Here is a 15,349-nt window from a genome sequence, read left to right as displayed (position 1 = left end):
AGGACTGTTTATCTACAACAGGTGTCCTTTCGGAATTCGCTCGGCTGCAGCCATATTTCAGAGAAGAGTCAACTGAAGTCCGTCCCTAGACCCGTCGTGTTCCAAGATGACATCCTGGTCACAATTCGTGACACCACCGAACACCTGAACAACCTGGAAGAGGTTCTACATCGTCTGGAAAAAGTGGGACTCAGACTGAAACGTTCGAAGTGCATCTTCATGGCACCGGAAGTCGAATTCCTGGGGAGGAAAATTGCTGCTGACGGCATCAGGCCCACGGACTCGAAAACCAAGGCCATCAAAAATGCACCCAAGCCTCAGAATGTGACGGAGCTGCGTTCATTCCTTGGTCTACTCAACTACTTTGGTAATTTCCTACCCAGATTGAGCACCACAATAGAGCCACTGCACATGCTACGAAGAAAAGGCGACAACTGGGTTTGGGGTACGTCTCAAGATAGAGCTCTTGAGAAAGCTACTAATCTGCTTTGCTCTAACAAGCTGCTGGTACATTATAGAAACATAGCAAATAGGTGCAGGAGTAGGCCATTCGGCCCTTCGAGCCTGCACCGCCATTCAATGAGTTCATGGCTGAACATGCAACTTCAGTACCCGCTTCCTGCTTTCTCGCCATACCCCTTGATCCCCCTAGTAGTAAGGACTACATCCAACTCCTTTTTGAATATATTTAGTGAATTGGCCTCAACAACTTTCTGTGGTGGAGAATTCCACAGGTTCACCACTCTCTGGGTGAAGAAGTTTCTCCTCATCTCGGTCCTAAATGGCTTACCCCTTATCCTTAGACTGTGACCCCTGGTTCTGGACTTCCCCAACATTAATAAGAACATAAGAACATAAGAATTAGGAACAGAAGTAGGCCATCTAGCCCCTCGAGCCTACTCCGCCACCCAACAAGATCACGGCTGATCTGGCCTGGACTCAGCTCCACTTACCCGCCTGCTCCCCGTAACCCTTAATTCCTTTATTGGTTAAAAATCTATCTGTCTGTGATTTGAATATATTCAATGAGCTAGCCTCAACTGCTTCTTTGGACAGAGAATTCCACAGATTCACAACCCTCTGGGAGAAGAAATTCCTTCTCAACTCGGTTTTAAATTGGCTCCCCCGTATTTTGAGGCTGTGCCCCCTAGTTCTAGTCTCCCCTACCAGTGGAAACAACCTCTCTGCCTCTATCTTGTCTATCCCTTTCATTATTTTAAATGTTTCTATAAGATCACCCCTCATCCTTCTGAACTCCAACGAGTAAAGACCCAGTCTACTTAATCTACCATCATAAGGGCAGTTGTGAGGGATGATATTGGCTCCAATGAACAAAATGTTGAATCATTGTGGGTGGAGATTAGAGATAGTAAGGGGAAAAAGTCACTGGTCGGCGTATTTTATAGGCCCCCAAATAATAACTTCACGGTGGGGCGGGCAATAATCAACGGAATAATGGAGGCATGTGAAAAAGGAACGACAGTAGTCATGGGGGATTTTAACCTACACATCGATTGATCAAATCAAATCGCAGGGGGTAGCCTGGAGGAGGAATTCATAGAATGCATACGGGACTGTTTCTTAGAACAGTATGTAACAGAGCCTACAAGGGAGCAAGCCATCTTGGATCTGGTCCTGTGTAATGAGACAGGAAAAATAAACGATCTCCTCGTAAAAGATCCTCTCGGAATGAGTGATCACAATATGGTTGAATTTGTAATACAGATTGAGGATGAGGAAGTTGTATCAGAAACGAGGGTACTATGCTTAAACAAAGGGGACTACAGTGGGATGAGGGCAGAGTTGGCTAAAGTAGACTGGAAACAAGGACTAAACGGTGGCACAATTGAGGAACAGTGGAGGACTTTTAAGGAGCTCTTTCATAGTGCGCAAAAAAATATATTCCAGTGAAAAAGAAGGGCGGCAAGAGAAGTGATAACCAGCCGTGGATAACCAAGGAAATAAAGGAGAGTATCAAATTAAAATTTATGGATTGTTCCAGTTATAGATGCTTTTGAAAGTGAAGGAACCCCTGTCATGGCTCAACAAGTTAAGACCTGGACCAGCCAGGACCCGATATTATCAGTTGTGAAATGTTATGTCCTTAGTGGTGATTGGTCTGCCATACCCAAGCAAATAGTTGATGAGACCAAACCTTACAACCGTCGCAAAGACGAACTTTCCATTCAGATTGTTTACTGTGGTGTTGTTATGCCTAAGAAAGGCAGAGAGAAATTTGTACATGATCTACATAGCACTCATCCCGGTATTGTCATGATGAAAGCCATTGCCAGGTCTCATGTATGGTGGCCTGGAATTGACTCTGATCTGGAATTATGTGTGCATCAGTGCAACACCTGCATGCAGCTAAGTAAAGCACCAGCGGAATCACCGCTGAGTCTGTGGTCATCTAAACCATGGTCCAGGATCCACATCGACTTTGCAGGTCCCTTCCTGGGAAAGATGTTTTTAGCTGTAGTGGATGCATTTTCCAAGCAGATAGAGTGTATAATCATGTCATCCAGTACATCCACAGCTACCATTGAGAGCCTTCGTGTCATGTTTGCCACTGATGGTCTGCCCGACATCGTTGTAAGCGACAACGGACCTTGCTTCATGAGTCTGGAGTTTCAAGAGTTCACGAAACTCAATGGTATCAAACCTGTGAGGTCAGCACCATTCAAACCCGCATCTAATGGTCAAGCAGAGCGTGCTGTCCAACTTATCAAGCAGAGTATGAAACATGTAACTCAAGGTTCACTGCCGACTTGCTTGTCATGCATATTGCTTAGTTACAGGACAAGACCCTACACGCTTACCGGGGTCCCCCCTGTTGAACTATTGATGAAGAGAGGTCTCAAGACCAAGCTCTCTCTTGTCCACCCTGACTTGAACGATCATGTTGAATACAGACGTCAAAATCAGCAGTGGTATCATGATCGTGCTGCTGTGTCACGCAACATTTCTGTTAACGATCCTGTGTATGTGCTGAATTATGGTCAAGGTCCCAAGTGGAGCGCCGGTACTGTTACGGCCAAGGAGGGTAACAGAGTGTTTATCGTCAAGCTTAAGAATGGGAAAACATGCAGGAAACATGTTGATCAGATAAAGCTGCGGCGCACGGATGTACCGGAACAGTCTGAGGAAGACACAATCAGTGGCCAACCAACCTACTCTCAGTCATCAGAGGACTCCGCTGTCTTATCAATGAATCTGGACTTTCAATCCCTGACATGGTCATTACCACTCCCATCAGATCGGCTACCCAGCCCCCAGTCATAACAGACTCAGAACGCTTGCCCAAGGCTGGAGTTGAACTGAGGCGATTAACTCAGGAGCGGAAAGCCCCGGACTGTCTCAATTTGTAAAAAGACTGTTACTAATATCTTAAAGGGGGATATTTATGCCTGGGATTACAAGCCAGCAGGTGGTGCCACTGTCAGAGGTCATTGGGCTGTACGCACGTATGTGTGGCCCAGATATAAAAGGCAAGCCATCATGTAATGTGATCACTTTGGGCCCTAATAAAGCAGGTTTGTACCTGTGTTAGTTTACAGTATTCAATCTATTGAGTTATTACATACATAATAATAGGGTAAGATACTAACAATACCATGACAAGTCAGATAATTGACGTAACAAATTATATTTGTGTGTATTGTTTTATAGCCAGGGCATACCAGGCGTTAAACCTGGGATCATCCCAATTCTGTGCCACACTATACAGTGCATTTACCCACTCAGCCATCAAGGATACATTGTCAAAATTTAAAATTTTAAGTTCACTTACCACATAATGGAATTTCACATTGAAATCTTTGTCATTTGCCCTTAAATATCTTTCTTCCTCTGTAAAACAAAAGTGAATAATTATGTTACACAAACATATGCACTTGAAGAGGACTAAATTGCAGGGTTATGGAGAAAAACCTGGGGTGTGGGACTAAATTGGACGACTTTTTCAAAGAACCTGCACAGGCACGAAGGGCTGAATGACCTCCTCTGTGCTGTAAGATTCTATAAAAATTAATTACAAATTAGTACTCAGAGTTAATGCACTTCACAATTTTGTTAATTGCTCATCTTGGTTCTACGATTACAGCTTAAAATGTTAATATATGTCCAATGTAGTTTAAAAGTAACAAGAACATCAAAATAATAGCAATAGGAAAAAACAATTTTGCCCATTCAACTAAACTAAATTCAACTATCTTTACACCTCTCCTTACCAGGTCCTCATCTCTTTCCTTCTTAAAGGAATAAAAAAAACACTGCAAATGCTGAAAATGTATAAAAAACACAGAAAGTGACAGGAAAAGTGCAGGTTTGTCACCATCTATAAAGAGGACAGATACATGAACATTTTGGGTGAAATTCTAGGTGAAAGGTCTATACCCAAAACAATAGCCTATCCTTGCTCTATAGATGGTGACTGACTTGCTATGTGTTTCCAGCATTCACTGTCTTTATACCTTCTTAAAATAATCCACAGTTCTTAAATTCATGGCATATAATTTCAATATACACCTCAAATGAAGATAAAACTAGTGTTTCCTAAATTCAATTACACCTCCTGATTGTTTACATACATGGGCAATGCCTCATATTAAAACTGTTCTGTTTTGGGCACAATAATTGCACAACAGAAGATTGTTCATTATGACCTAACATTGCTCATGGTACATTGAAGGATACACTACGTAAGCTGTTTGCGCCATCTTCGTGTTGGCAGAACTGTCTCTTCAGTGCTGTTGTCTGTATTTCTATGCTTTGCTCTGTGTGTCTATCTTCCTTTCTGCTTCTATGTGTGTTGTGTTGTTTTCTTTCTGCATTATCAACTTTTGGATTTTGTCTACATCTTTGCTGTGTCCTACCCAGTGTACTTGTTAGGCAATTTTGTCTCTTGTTCACTGAAGCACATCTTATCATCAGTGTTTCTCCTGTTGCAACTTATTTTTCTTGCATTGCACGTCTTTTGTCTTTACTGAGTTGGTGTCATGTCCTGCTCCTGTTTTAGTTCCACTCCTCCTATCGGCTTCTGATTCCTCTTTCCTGGTCTTCCTCTATGTTAACTTTCCCTGTTTTTGATGTCGACACTGTCTCTTTTCTGTCTCTCCTTGGTTTTCATTTGCTCCCCCCAATTCTTTTGTGTTCCCATCCTCCTTTCCATTCTTTCTCTGTTGTTCTGATCCCATTAGCATTCCGTTGTTGTCCTGTTCTTCTTATTGCTCACATCATCCATATAACATTAGGTGGCTGAGCGCACTGGACACCTCAATTGCTATGGATACTGACAACATCCCAGCTGTAGAACTTCACCTGCGTACCAGAGCTAGCCACTCCCCTATACAAGCTGTTCCAGTATAGCTATGACATTGGCCTCTACCTGACAATGTGGAAGATTGCCTGGTATGTCCAATATACAAAAAGTAGGATGAATCCAACTCGGCCAATTACTGCCCTATCAGTCTCCTGCAAATCATCAAGCAGTAATGAATAGCATCTATAACCTGCCACCAATAACCTGCTTACCAACACTCAGTTCGGATTCTACTAGAACCCCTTGGCTCCAGACCTCACCAAAGCCTTGACCCAGTCCTGGATGCAACAGGATGGTCATGGTTGTTGAACGCCAATCATCACAGCCTCAGGGCAGCACTGCAGGAATTTCTCATCCATCTGCTGCTCCATCATAAGGTGAGGAGCGAGGCTGTCCACTGACAATTATATAATGTTCAGCTCCACTTTGATAATTGAACAGCCTTGCCAGTCTTCAGCAGAAACTTGGGCAACATCCAAGCTTGCACTGAGAAGTGGCAGGTAACAGTGGCACCACACAAGTGCCAGGTATTGACCATTTTGAACAAGAGAGAGCCCAACATTCTTGGAGTCACTATTGACCAGAAGCTGAACTGGACCAGCCATATGAACACTGGTGCAAAAGGAGGAAAGAGGCTGGGTACTCTGATGAGTAGCTCACTTCCTGACCCCTTCAAAGCCTCTCCATCCTCTACGAGACTCAAGTCAAGAGTGTGACAGAAAATTCACCACTCACTTACATGGTGCAGCCCCAACAACATTTAAGTCAGGTAACATCATCTAAAACTGAACAATTCACTTGATCAGATCCAGTGCCATTGGGCTCAATATCCACCGCTCCACCACCAATATCCTGGAATTTCTTACCTATCATTATCAAGCAGCATAATCACAACAAGTACTGCAGTGGTTCTGGAGAAAGTCCACCTGCACTTTTTCAGAACAACTAGGAATGAGCATTAAATGTGGGCTTTCCAGTGATGCCCACATCACAAGAATCATTTTTTTTTTAAATTGCACTGGAAGGTGGGGGTGGGTGTTATGATTGATTTTTGGGTGTATTTCTGTCTCTATTGCTCTCTCTCTCTCTCTCTATCTCTCTCTCTAGACATCTATCTTTCTGTTTCACAGCTGTAAACATTCTGATTCCAATCAACAAAATACAATCATTATTTAATCATGCCATACTCAGCCAAATGCTGCCTTGATGTCAAGGGCAATCACTCTCATCTCAGCTACAGCACTGACACCAACCTGAAAAAGTGGAAAATTGCCCAGGTATGCCCTGTCCACAAAAAAAACAGGACAAGTTCAATCCGGCCAGTTACTGCCTCATCAGCCTACTCTCAATCATCAGAATAGTGATGGAAGGTGCCGTTGACAAGAGCTATCAAGCTGCACTTCCTCACCAATAACCTGCTCACTGATGCTCAGTTTGGGTTTCCCCAGACCACCCAGCAATTCAGTTCTTTTGTCCGTGTTTGGACCAAGACTATAATGAGGTCTGGAGCCAGGTAGTCCTGGCGGGTGGTCAATGTTGAAGACTCCCAGGGCCGCTCCCTCCCGACTTTATACCACTGTGCTGCCATCTCTGGTGGGTCAGTCCTGCCGGTGGGGCAAGACATACCCAGGGATGGTGATGGAGGAGTCTGGGACATTGGCTGAAAAGTATGATTCTGTGAGTGTGACGATACAATTTTTCACAAGTCCCAAGATGTTAGTGAGGGTAATTTTGCAGGGTCAACAGGGTCTTTATCATGTCTGAGTCTGATGCCTAGGCAAACAACCTCATTAAAATATTTTAATGACAAATCCACCTCTGGAGAGCAGGTTAGTTGCCCATCCCCCAACCTGCCTCCGCTAAAACCAGAACTGGGCACATTGGAGGCACGTTAGTGTTGGGTTTCCGATTTTTGAGATTTTAACCCCGCCCCTCCCCACTTACTCCACTGTGTCCATCTCTCTCCATGTCAGTATGTCTATCTGTCTATGTCTGACAGCTGTTCGTCATTGTTTTTCATCAAGAAAACATAGGTAATAATCATATGATATTGAGTAACACTCTGTCCACTTCAAAATTCCTTTCAAATACAGCTGAAACAATACATTTTTCTGTCCGTCTGCTTCTTCTCTCTCTCACTCACACAGACACACACACATCAACAATTAGAATATTATTTCTTCACAGCCAACAAAATACAGGTGACAAATAATTTAAGGCTTTCTGTTTAATTCAAAAATGGGAGATAAAGTGGGACTCACTATGATCTCCAAACCAGGGTGTCCTTAAAAAGGGGATTGATCAGCTACAGAGTGTGCACTTTTGAAGGGACCCCACCAGCGCACCACCTGCCCTCCACCCCCATCCGCTCCAAGCGGCTACATGGTGACGCAGCTCCCATTCACCTTCCCCAGTGGATGTACAAGAGGCAACTATACAGGCACAGATGCCAGCCAATAATATGGAAATGTGTTAACTCTGCCCAGCCCTGTCCTGATGCGGAGTTGACAACAGCGGCACTGGAAATTTGTGTGCCTGCTCATTAACATGATTGAAGTGCTGAGCACAGCACTAAACGCACTCAGCGCTCAACCAGGGACCCAATATCAAGAGAAGACTGCTTTGTAATTAAAGAATGCTTGCAGAGAGAAACAAGGGCCGAAATTCACCATCCCCGAAGGGACAGCTATCGTGGAGTTTGGGCGGGCGACCAATAAAATCGATCGGCCGCCACGGTCGGATGATTTTCCCTCCCTGAGCCATATTCAGCTCGGGGGGGATTTGAGCAGTGTGCACTTCCGTGGACAAGATGGCCGTCGGGGCGGCAGCTCCCAAGCGCGCTCCCCTGCCAAACAACCTTATACTTGCCATCTGCTGCCATCTGACACCTTTTCACCCCCAATCTCCACCCTTCCACTGTTTAAGCTTCCCCTGGTCTTAATGGGCCCTAATAGGGGTGCATTTCTTACCCTAAAACACAAAAACACAAACCCCACAAATTTGGGCCTATCTCAGGCGCAAACTTTCCCTTCGAGCCTCCACCCATCAGCGACGACTGGACCACCCTCCAACTAGCGGCGACCGAGCCTCTTCCCTTCCAGCGGCGGATCTCTTCCCTCCTGCAGCGTTCGAGCCTCTTCCATTCCAGCAACCGGACCTCTTCTCCAGCAGCAACTGGGCCTCTTCCCTGCTTCGGCGTCCGAGCCTCTTCTTCTCCTGTGGCGACTGGACCTCTTCTCCTTCAGCGGCGTTTGGACCTCTTCTCCCCCACGCTCCCCACATGCTTACCTCACGTTCCCGACTGGACGTGGCCGACTCAGCTGCTCCACCTGATCCCCGATAACGCCCGGTGAGCCCCCGACCACAAGTTTGGGCCTACCTCACGCTCCCCACTAGATGTGGCCAACTCAGCTGCTCCACCAGCAGCGATCGGCCTCCTCCCCTCCAGCAGCGGCTGGGCCTCTTCTCCTTCAACGGCGATTGGGCCTCCTCTCCTCGAGCGGCGACTGGGTCTTTCCTTCTCCACTGACGACCTGGCCTCTTCTCCTCCAGAACATGGTGAGCACAATGGCTGTGATCATCCTGATCTCCTTCCACTCTGAACACCACCCCAAAAAATGGACCACTGACTTTTCCAATGTCTGCCCCCAGTCAAACCTCGGATCACCTACCATCTCACTGAAGAGCGCTACTCAGCGCCGAGCTTACGGCCAACATCTCGCCGTAGGCAACTAGACTCATACAACAGTGTCTGGTCGGCAGTCGTCTTGGACCCTCTTGCTACTGGATCAAGAACTTGCTCAGTTTAGACGGTGTGCAACGGCTAGCCCACGTTCAAAGAACTAATGCACAGGCATCTTCCACTCCTTTAACATGAAGTTTGGGACCTGGAAACATCAGGACCCTTATGAACAACTCCAACAGTGACAGGCCAGAATGCCGTATCGCCATAGTTGCCCGGGAACTTAGACGCTTCGATGTTGACATCGCCGCCCTAAGCGAGACCCGGCGGGCAGGGGAAGGCCAGCTCAAGGAACAAGGTGGAGGTTACACCTTCTTCTGGAAAGGGAAACCAGAGGAAGAACGCCGCCTCTACGGAGTCAGTTTCGCTATCAAAATCGATTTGGTCGACCGCCTCAAAGACTCCCCCTGTGGGATTAACGAACGTCTCATGATTCTCCGACTCACCCTATCCCGGAATTAATACGCCAAAGTCATCAGTGCATATGCTCCAACATTTATTGCGACAGATGAAACCAAAGAGGGTTTTTACTCCAGCCTCAAAAAATCCCTGTCCCATGTCCCTGCGGACGACAAACTGATCCTCCTCGGTGATTTCGGCGCCAGGGCCGGCAAGGACACAGCCCCCTGGGGAGGCGTGATTGGCAGAGAGGGGATAGGGAAAACCAACTCCAGCAGTACCCTGCCCCTGACAAAAATGTCTAGAACATGACCTTGTCATCACCAACACCTTGTTCCGCCAGAGGGACAAGTACAAGGCATCGTGGCAACACCCTCGCTCCAAACACTGGTACCTGCTTGACTATGATATTGTCTGAGCCAGGGATCGCAAGGATGTGCGCATCACCCGCGCCATGACAGGAGCTGACGACTGCTGGATGGACCACCGCCTAATCCGTTCCATCATTAACATCAACATAGCCCGAAAGCGGCGCAGCAGCAAAAGCAGTGCCGCAAAAAAGTCAATGCCGGGGCACTCAAAGACCCAGCTAAGAGAGCTCTATAATCTGGCATGTCTTAATGACCCCGAGATGCAGAATGTCCACAGTGCTTGGTTTGCCCTCCAGTCCTCCATAACCAGTGCCTGCGAAGAGACGCTTGATCACTCAACCAGGAAACACCAGGACTGGTTTGATGAGAATGACCAGGAGATCCAAGAGCTAATAGATCGCAAGCGTAGGGCATTTCTGAGCCGAAAACAACCCAACTCGAGTGCAGCAAGGCAGCATTACAGACGGCTTAAGGCCGAGGTCCAACAAAAAACCTGCAACCTAAAGAACAGATGGTGGGTGGAGAAAGCACAGGAGATACAGCAGCTGGCTGACAGCCATGGTGTGCAAGGATTCTTCACCGCAGTCAAAGTCACCTACGGCCCAAACATCCAAGGCCCCACCCAACTGCTGGTCAAGAATGGGGAGATACTCATCAAGGACACAGAGGCAGTCAGGGCCCGCTTTAAGGAGCACTTCAAAGATCTTCTCAACCGAGACTCTGCCTTTGACTCAAGTATCCTCGACTCCATCCCGCAGCACACTACCCGCCACCACCTCAGTAAAAGCCCAGCCCAGCACGAGGTAGAAAAAGCCATACGACAGCTTAAGAACATCAAGGCTACGGGAGCGGATGGAATTGCCGCTGAGGCACTGAAGTATGGTGGAGAAGCACTGATGGCGCAAATGCATGACCTCATCTCTCTCATCTGGAGGGAGGAGAGCATGCTGGGAGATCTCAGCGATGCAGTGATCGTGACCATCTTTAAAAAAGAGGTCAAGTCCGACAGCAGCAACTACAGAGGAATCTCCCTGTTATCAGCCATTGGGAAAATCGTTGTTAGAATCCTCCTCAAATGTCTTCTCCGTGCGGCTGAGGAGCTCCTCCCGGAGTCGCTGTGCAGATTTCGCTCCCTACGGGTACAACGGACATGATTTTTACAGTGCGACAGCTGCAAGAAGGGTGCTGGGAACAGCACCAACCCTTGGCCTTCCTTGACCTTACAAAGGCGTTTGACACTGTCAACCGCGACGGTCTATGGTTTCGGCTGCCCCCAGAAGTTCGTCACCATCCTCCACCTGCTCCACAATGACATGCAAGCCGTGATCCTCACCAACAGATCCATTACAGATCCAATCCACGTCCAGACTGGGGTCAAACAGGGCTGCGTCATCGCGCCAATCCTCTTCTCAATCTTCCTCGCTGCCATGCTCCACCTCACACTGAACATGCTCCCCGCTGGAGTGGAACTAAACTACAGAACCAGTGGGAACCTGTTCAACCTTCGTCATCTCCAGGCCAGATCCAAGAACGTCCCAACATCTGGCGTCGTGCTACAGTACGCGGACGACGCCTGCGTCTGCGCACATTCAGAGGATGAACTCCAAGTCATAGTGATGTGTATGCAATAACTCAATAGACTGAATACTGTAAACTCCGAACAGGTACAAACCTGGCTCTACTTTATTCGGGCCCAAAGTGATTTCATTACAAGATGGCTGGCCTTTTATACTTGGGCCGCACACACTTGCGTACAGCCCAATGACCTCCGACAGTGGCGCCACCTGGTGGATAATAAAACCAAGCATATATACATGACAATATCCCCCTTTAAGATATTAGTAATGGTCTTTTTACAAATTGAGACAATCCGGGGCTTTCCCCTCCCAAGTTGAACGTCTCAGTTCAACTCCAGCCTTGGGTGAGCGTTCTGAGTCTGTTATGACTGGGGGCTGGGAAGCCGATCTGATGGGAGTGGCAATGACCACGTCAGGGATTGAAAGTCCAATTTCATTGACCATGTCAGTGATTGAAAGTCCAGATTCATTGACCATGTCAGTGATTGAAAGTCCAAATTCACTGATGACAGCAGAGTCCTCTGATGACTGAGGGTAGGTTGGTTGGTCACTGATTGTGTCTTCCTCAGACTGTTCCGGTTCATCCGTGTGCCGCAGCTTTATCTGATTGACATATTTCCTGCATATCTGCCTATTCTTGAGCTTAACGATAAACACTCTGTTAGCCTCCTAGGCCGCAACAGTACCGGCGATCCATTTGGGACCTTGACCATAACTCAGTACATACACAGGATCATTGATAGAAATGACGCATGGCACAGTAACGTGATCATGATACCCTTGCTGACTTTGACATCTGTATTCAACACAATTATTCAAGTCAGGGTGGACAAGAGAGAGCCTGGTCTTGAGACCTCGCTTCATCAATAGTGTAAGCATATGGGGTCTTGTCCTGAAACTAAGAAATATGCATGACAAGCGAGTTTGTAGTGAACCCTGAATTACACGTTTCATACTCTGCTTGATGGTTTGGACCTTACGTTCTGGTTGTCCATTGGTGCGGGTTTGAATAGTGCTGACCTCACATGTTTGATACCATTGAGTTTCATGAACTCTTGAAACTCCAGACTAGTGAAACAAGGTTCGTTGTCGCTTACAACAATGACGGGCAGACCATGAGTGGCAAACACGACTTCCCCCCGCTGGCGTTGCAAACAGGTCATCAGCCTTCGGGTAACAGGTAGTGATCCTGTTTCGAAACTCAGTTGATCATAACCTTGTAATCTCCACAAATCCTGACAGTGCCATAATTCTTCAACACAGGGACAATGGGGCTGGCCCATTCGTTAAATTCGACCGGTGATATGACCCCTTCACGCTGGAGTATGTCCAGTTCGATTTCAACCTTCTCCCTTATCATGTACGGAACTGTCATGTATGTATGCTTGGGTTTACTAGCCACCAGGTGGTGCCACTGTCGGAGGTCATTGGGCTGTGCACATGTGTGCAGTCCAGGTATAAATGGCCAGCCATCTTGTAATGTAAGCACTTTGGGCCCTAATAAAGTAGAGCCAGGTTTGTACCTATTCGGAGTTTACAGTATTCAGTCTAATGAGTTATTGGATACACAACATTTGGCGATGAGGTAACAAGAACCTTCGCATGCAAAAATGAGCACAATTGGAATTCTGGAGCAATGCGTGGAGGGAGAAGATTGGACAGACTTTGTAGCCTGCTTGAACCAGTACTTCATGGTCAACAAAATGGAGAAAGAGGCAGACGTAGTTCGGTGCCGGGTGGTCCTCGTCTCGGTTTGCGGTCAGAAAATCTATGGACTCAAAGAATCTCCTCTCGCCCTTACGTCCAATGGTCAAGGACTATGAAACATTGTGTGCTTTAGTACATGACCAATTCAAACCAGATGAAGGCATCATCCGCTCAAGATATCGATTCTATACGCACGTTCGTTCTGAGGGCTAGGATGTATCGGAATTCGTTGCCGACCTAATATGTCTAGCTGGACCGTGTAAGTTCGAAACTGCGTTGGCAGACATGCTGCGGGACTTCTTTGTAATCGGCATCAACACAAGGTGATTGCGTAAGCTACTGGCGACGGAGACGCTGGATTTGAGCAAGGCCATCACGATTGCCCAATCATGCATGACGACGGACAAAAGCTTAAAGCAGATATCAGTGAAAAATTGGAACTCGGCAAGTACATTAAATAAGATTGTATCATCGTTTGGCAAAGCTGCATATGGCAGGGCCTACCCGACAGCGTACGTGAAACCTGTGACTGCTCAAAGTCCGCCAACGGGAATGAATCCGATATCACCGTGTTGGCATTGTAGGGGAAATCATCGGCATCATCAGTGTTGGTTTTAACAGTATATTTGTAAAGGCTGTTCGAGAGTGGGGCATCTCCAGCGCATGTGTCCGCAACTGAGCAGGCATGCTGCGACACACCACGTGGAGGATGATGACCAGTCTAGCGCGGATCCAGATAAGCAATCCGAGATACCAGAGGAGGAAGGGTATGGATTGTATTCATTCCTAACAAAGAGCCAACCGATAATGATTAATGTAAATGATTAATGTGCCGGTATCGATGGAATTGGAAATGGGTGCGAGTCAATCAATAATGAGCAAGAGGACATTCAACAAACTGTGGGATACTAAGGCTGTGAGGTCTAAGCTGAGCCCAGTCAATGCAAAGTTACGTACGTACACTAAAGAACTCACAACAGTGATTGGCAGTGCAGTAATCAAGGTGTCGTATGATGGTGCGGTTCACGATTTACCGTTATGGATTGTTCCAGGCAATGGTCCAACGCTGTTTGGAGGGAACTGGTTAGAATGATCAAAGTGTTGTTATCGGAGAAGGATACTCCATGTGCTCAAGTGCTGAGCAAGTTCCACTCGCTGTTTGAACCAGGCATTGGCAATTTCACGGGAGCCAAGGTGCAGATCCACGTGACTCGGATGCAAGGCCCGTCCATCATAAAGCTCGGGCAGTTCCGTACATGATGAGGGAGAAGGTTGAAATTGAACTGGACAGACTCCAGGGTGAAGGGATCATATCACCGGTCAAATTTAATGAATGGGTCAGTCCCATTGTTCCAGTGTTGAAAAGTGATGGCACTGTCAGGATTTGTGGAGACGACAAGGTTACGATCAACCGAGTTTCGAAACAGGATCAATACCCGTTACCGAAGGCTGATGACCTGTTTACAACGCTAGCCGGGGGGAAGTCATTCACAAAACTGGACTTTGGGCAGCCACAAGTTTCGCATACGCAGTCGAGTAGGCCCTGCCATACGCCGCTCTGCCAAATGACGATACAATCTTGTTTAATGTACGTGCTGAGTTCCGATTTTCTGATGATATCTGCTTTAAGTTTTTGTCCGTCGTCATGCATGCTTGGGCAATCGTGATGGCCTTGCTCAAATCCAGCGTCTCCGTCGCCAATAGCTTGCGCAGAATCAACTCGTGCTTGATGCCGATTACAAAGAAGTCCCACAGCATGTCTGCCAACACAGTTTCGAACTTAAACGGTCCAGCTAGACATCTTAGGTTGGCAACGAATTGCGACACATCCTGGCCCTCAGATGGTCACGTACCAGGGCACACAATTCCTCATAGTCCTTGTCCGTTGGACTTGCAGGTGTGAGAAGATTCTTTATGAGTCCATAGATTTTCGGGCCGCAAACCGTGAGGAAGACCGCCCTGCTCCTAACTGCGTCAGTGGGTTCCTCCATTTTGTTGGCCACGAAGTACTGATCCAGGCGAGCTACAAAATCTGCCCAGTCCTCTCCCTCCACGAATCTCTCCAGAATTCCAATTGTGCTCATTTTTGCATGCGAAGGTTCTTAAGTTACCTCGTCGCCAAATGTTATGTATGTGATAACTCAATAGACTGAATACTGTAAACTAACACATGTACGAACCTGGCTCTGCTTTATTCGGACCCAAAGTGATTACATTATATGATGGCTTGCCT

The 15,349-nt window shown here is 47.0% G+C and overlaps 1 protein-coding gene across 3 annotated transcripts in view; it reads right to left on the bottom strand.

Annotated features, from left to right (window-relative positions):
- The window catches only part of atp8b5b (ATPase phospholipid transporting 8B5b), a 506,562-nt gene that overhangs the window by 409,810 nt on the left and 81,403 nt on the right, over positions 1–15,349 (bottom strand). For all 3 annotated transcript variants that reach the window (XR_011588690.1, XM_070868497.1, XM_070868507.1), the window contains exon 4: positions 3,791–3,849. Coding sequence is in view for 2 of the 3 variants with exons in the window: in XM_070868497.1 (XP_070724598.1) it covers positions 3,791–3,849 (59 nt within the window). In the remaining variant the exon portion in view is untranslated. The remainder of the gene's footprint in view (positions 1–3,790; positions 3,850–15,349) is intronic.

This window comes from Pristiophorus japonicus, chromosome 2 (genome assembly GCF_044704955.1).
Source record: "Pristiophorus japonicus isolate sPriJap1 chromosome 2, sPriJap1.hap1, whole genome shotgun sequence".
Classification (NCBI taxonomy): Eukaryota; Metazoa; Chordata; class Chondrichthyes; family Pristiophoridae; genus Pristiophorus; species Pristiophorus japonicus.
Note: the sequence above shows the minus strand (reverse complement) of the source record. Positions and strands in the feature narration are given on the sequence as shown.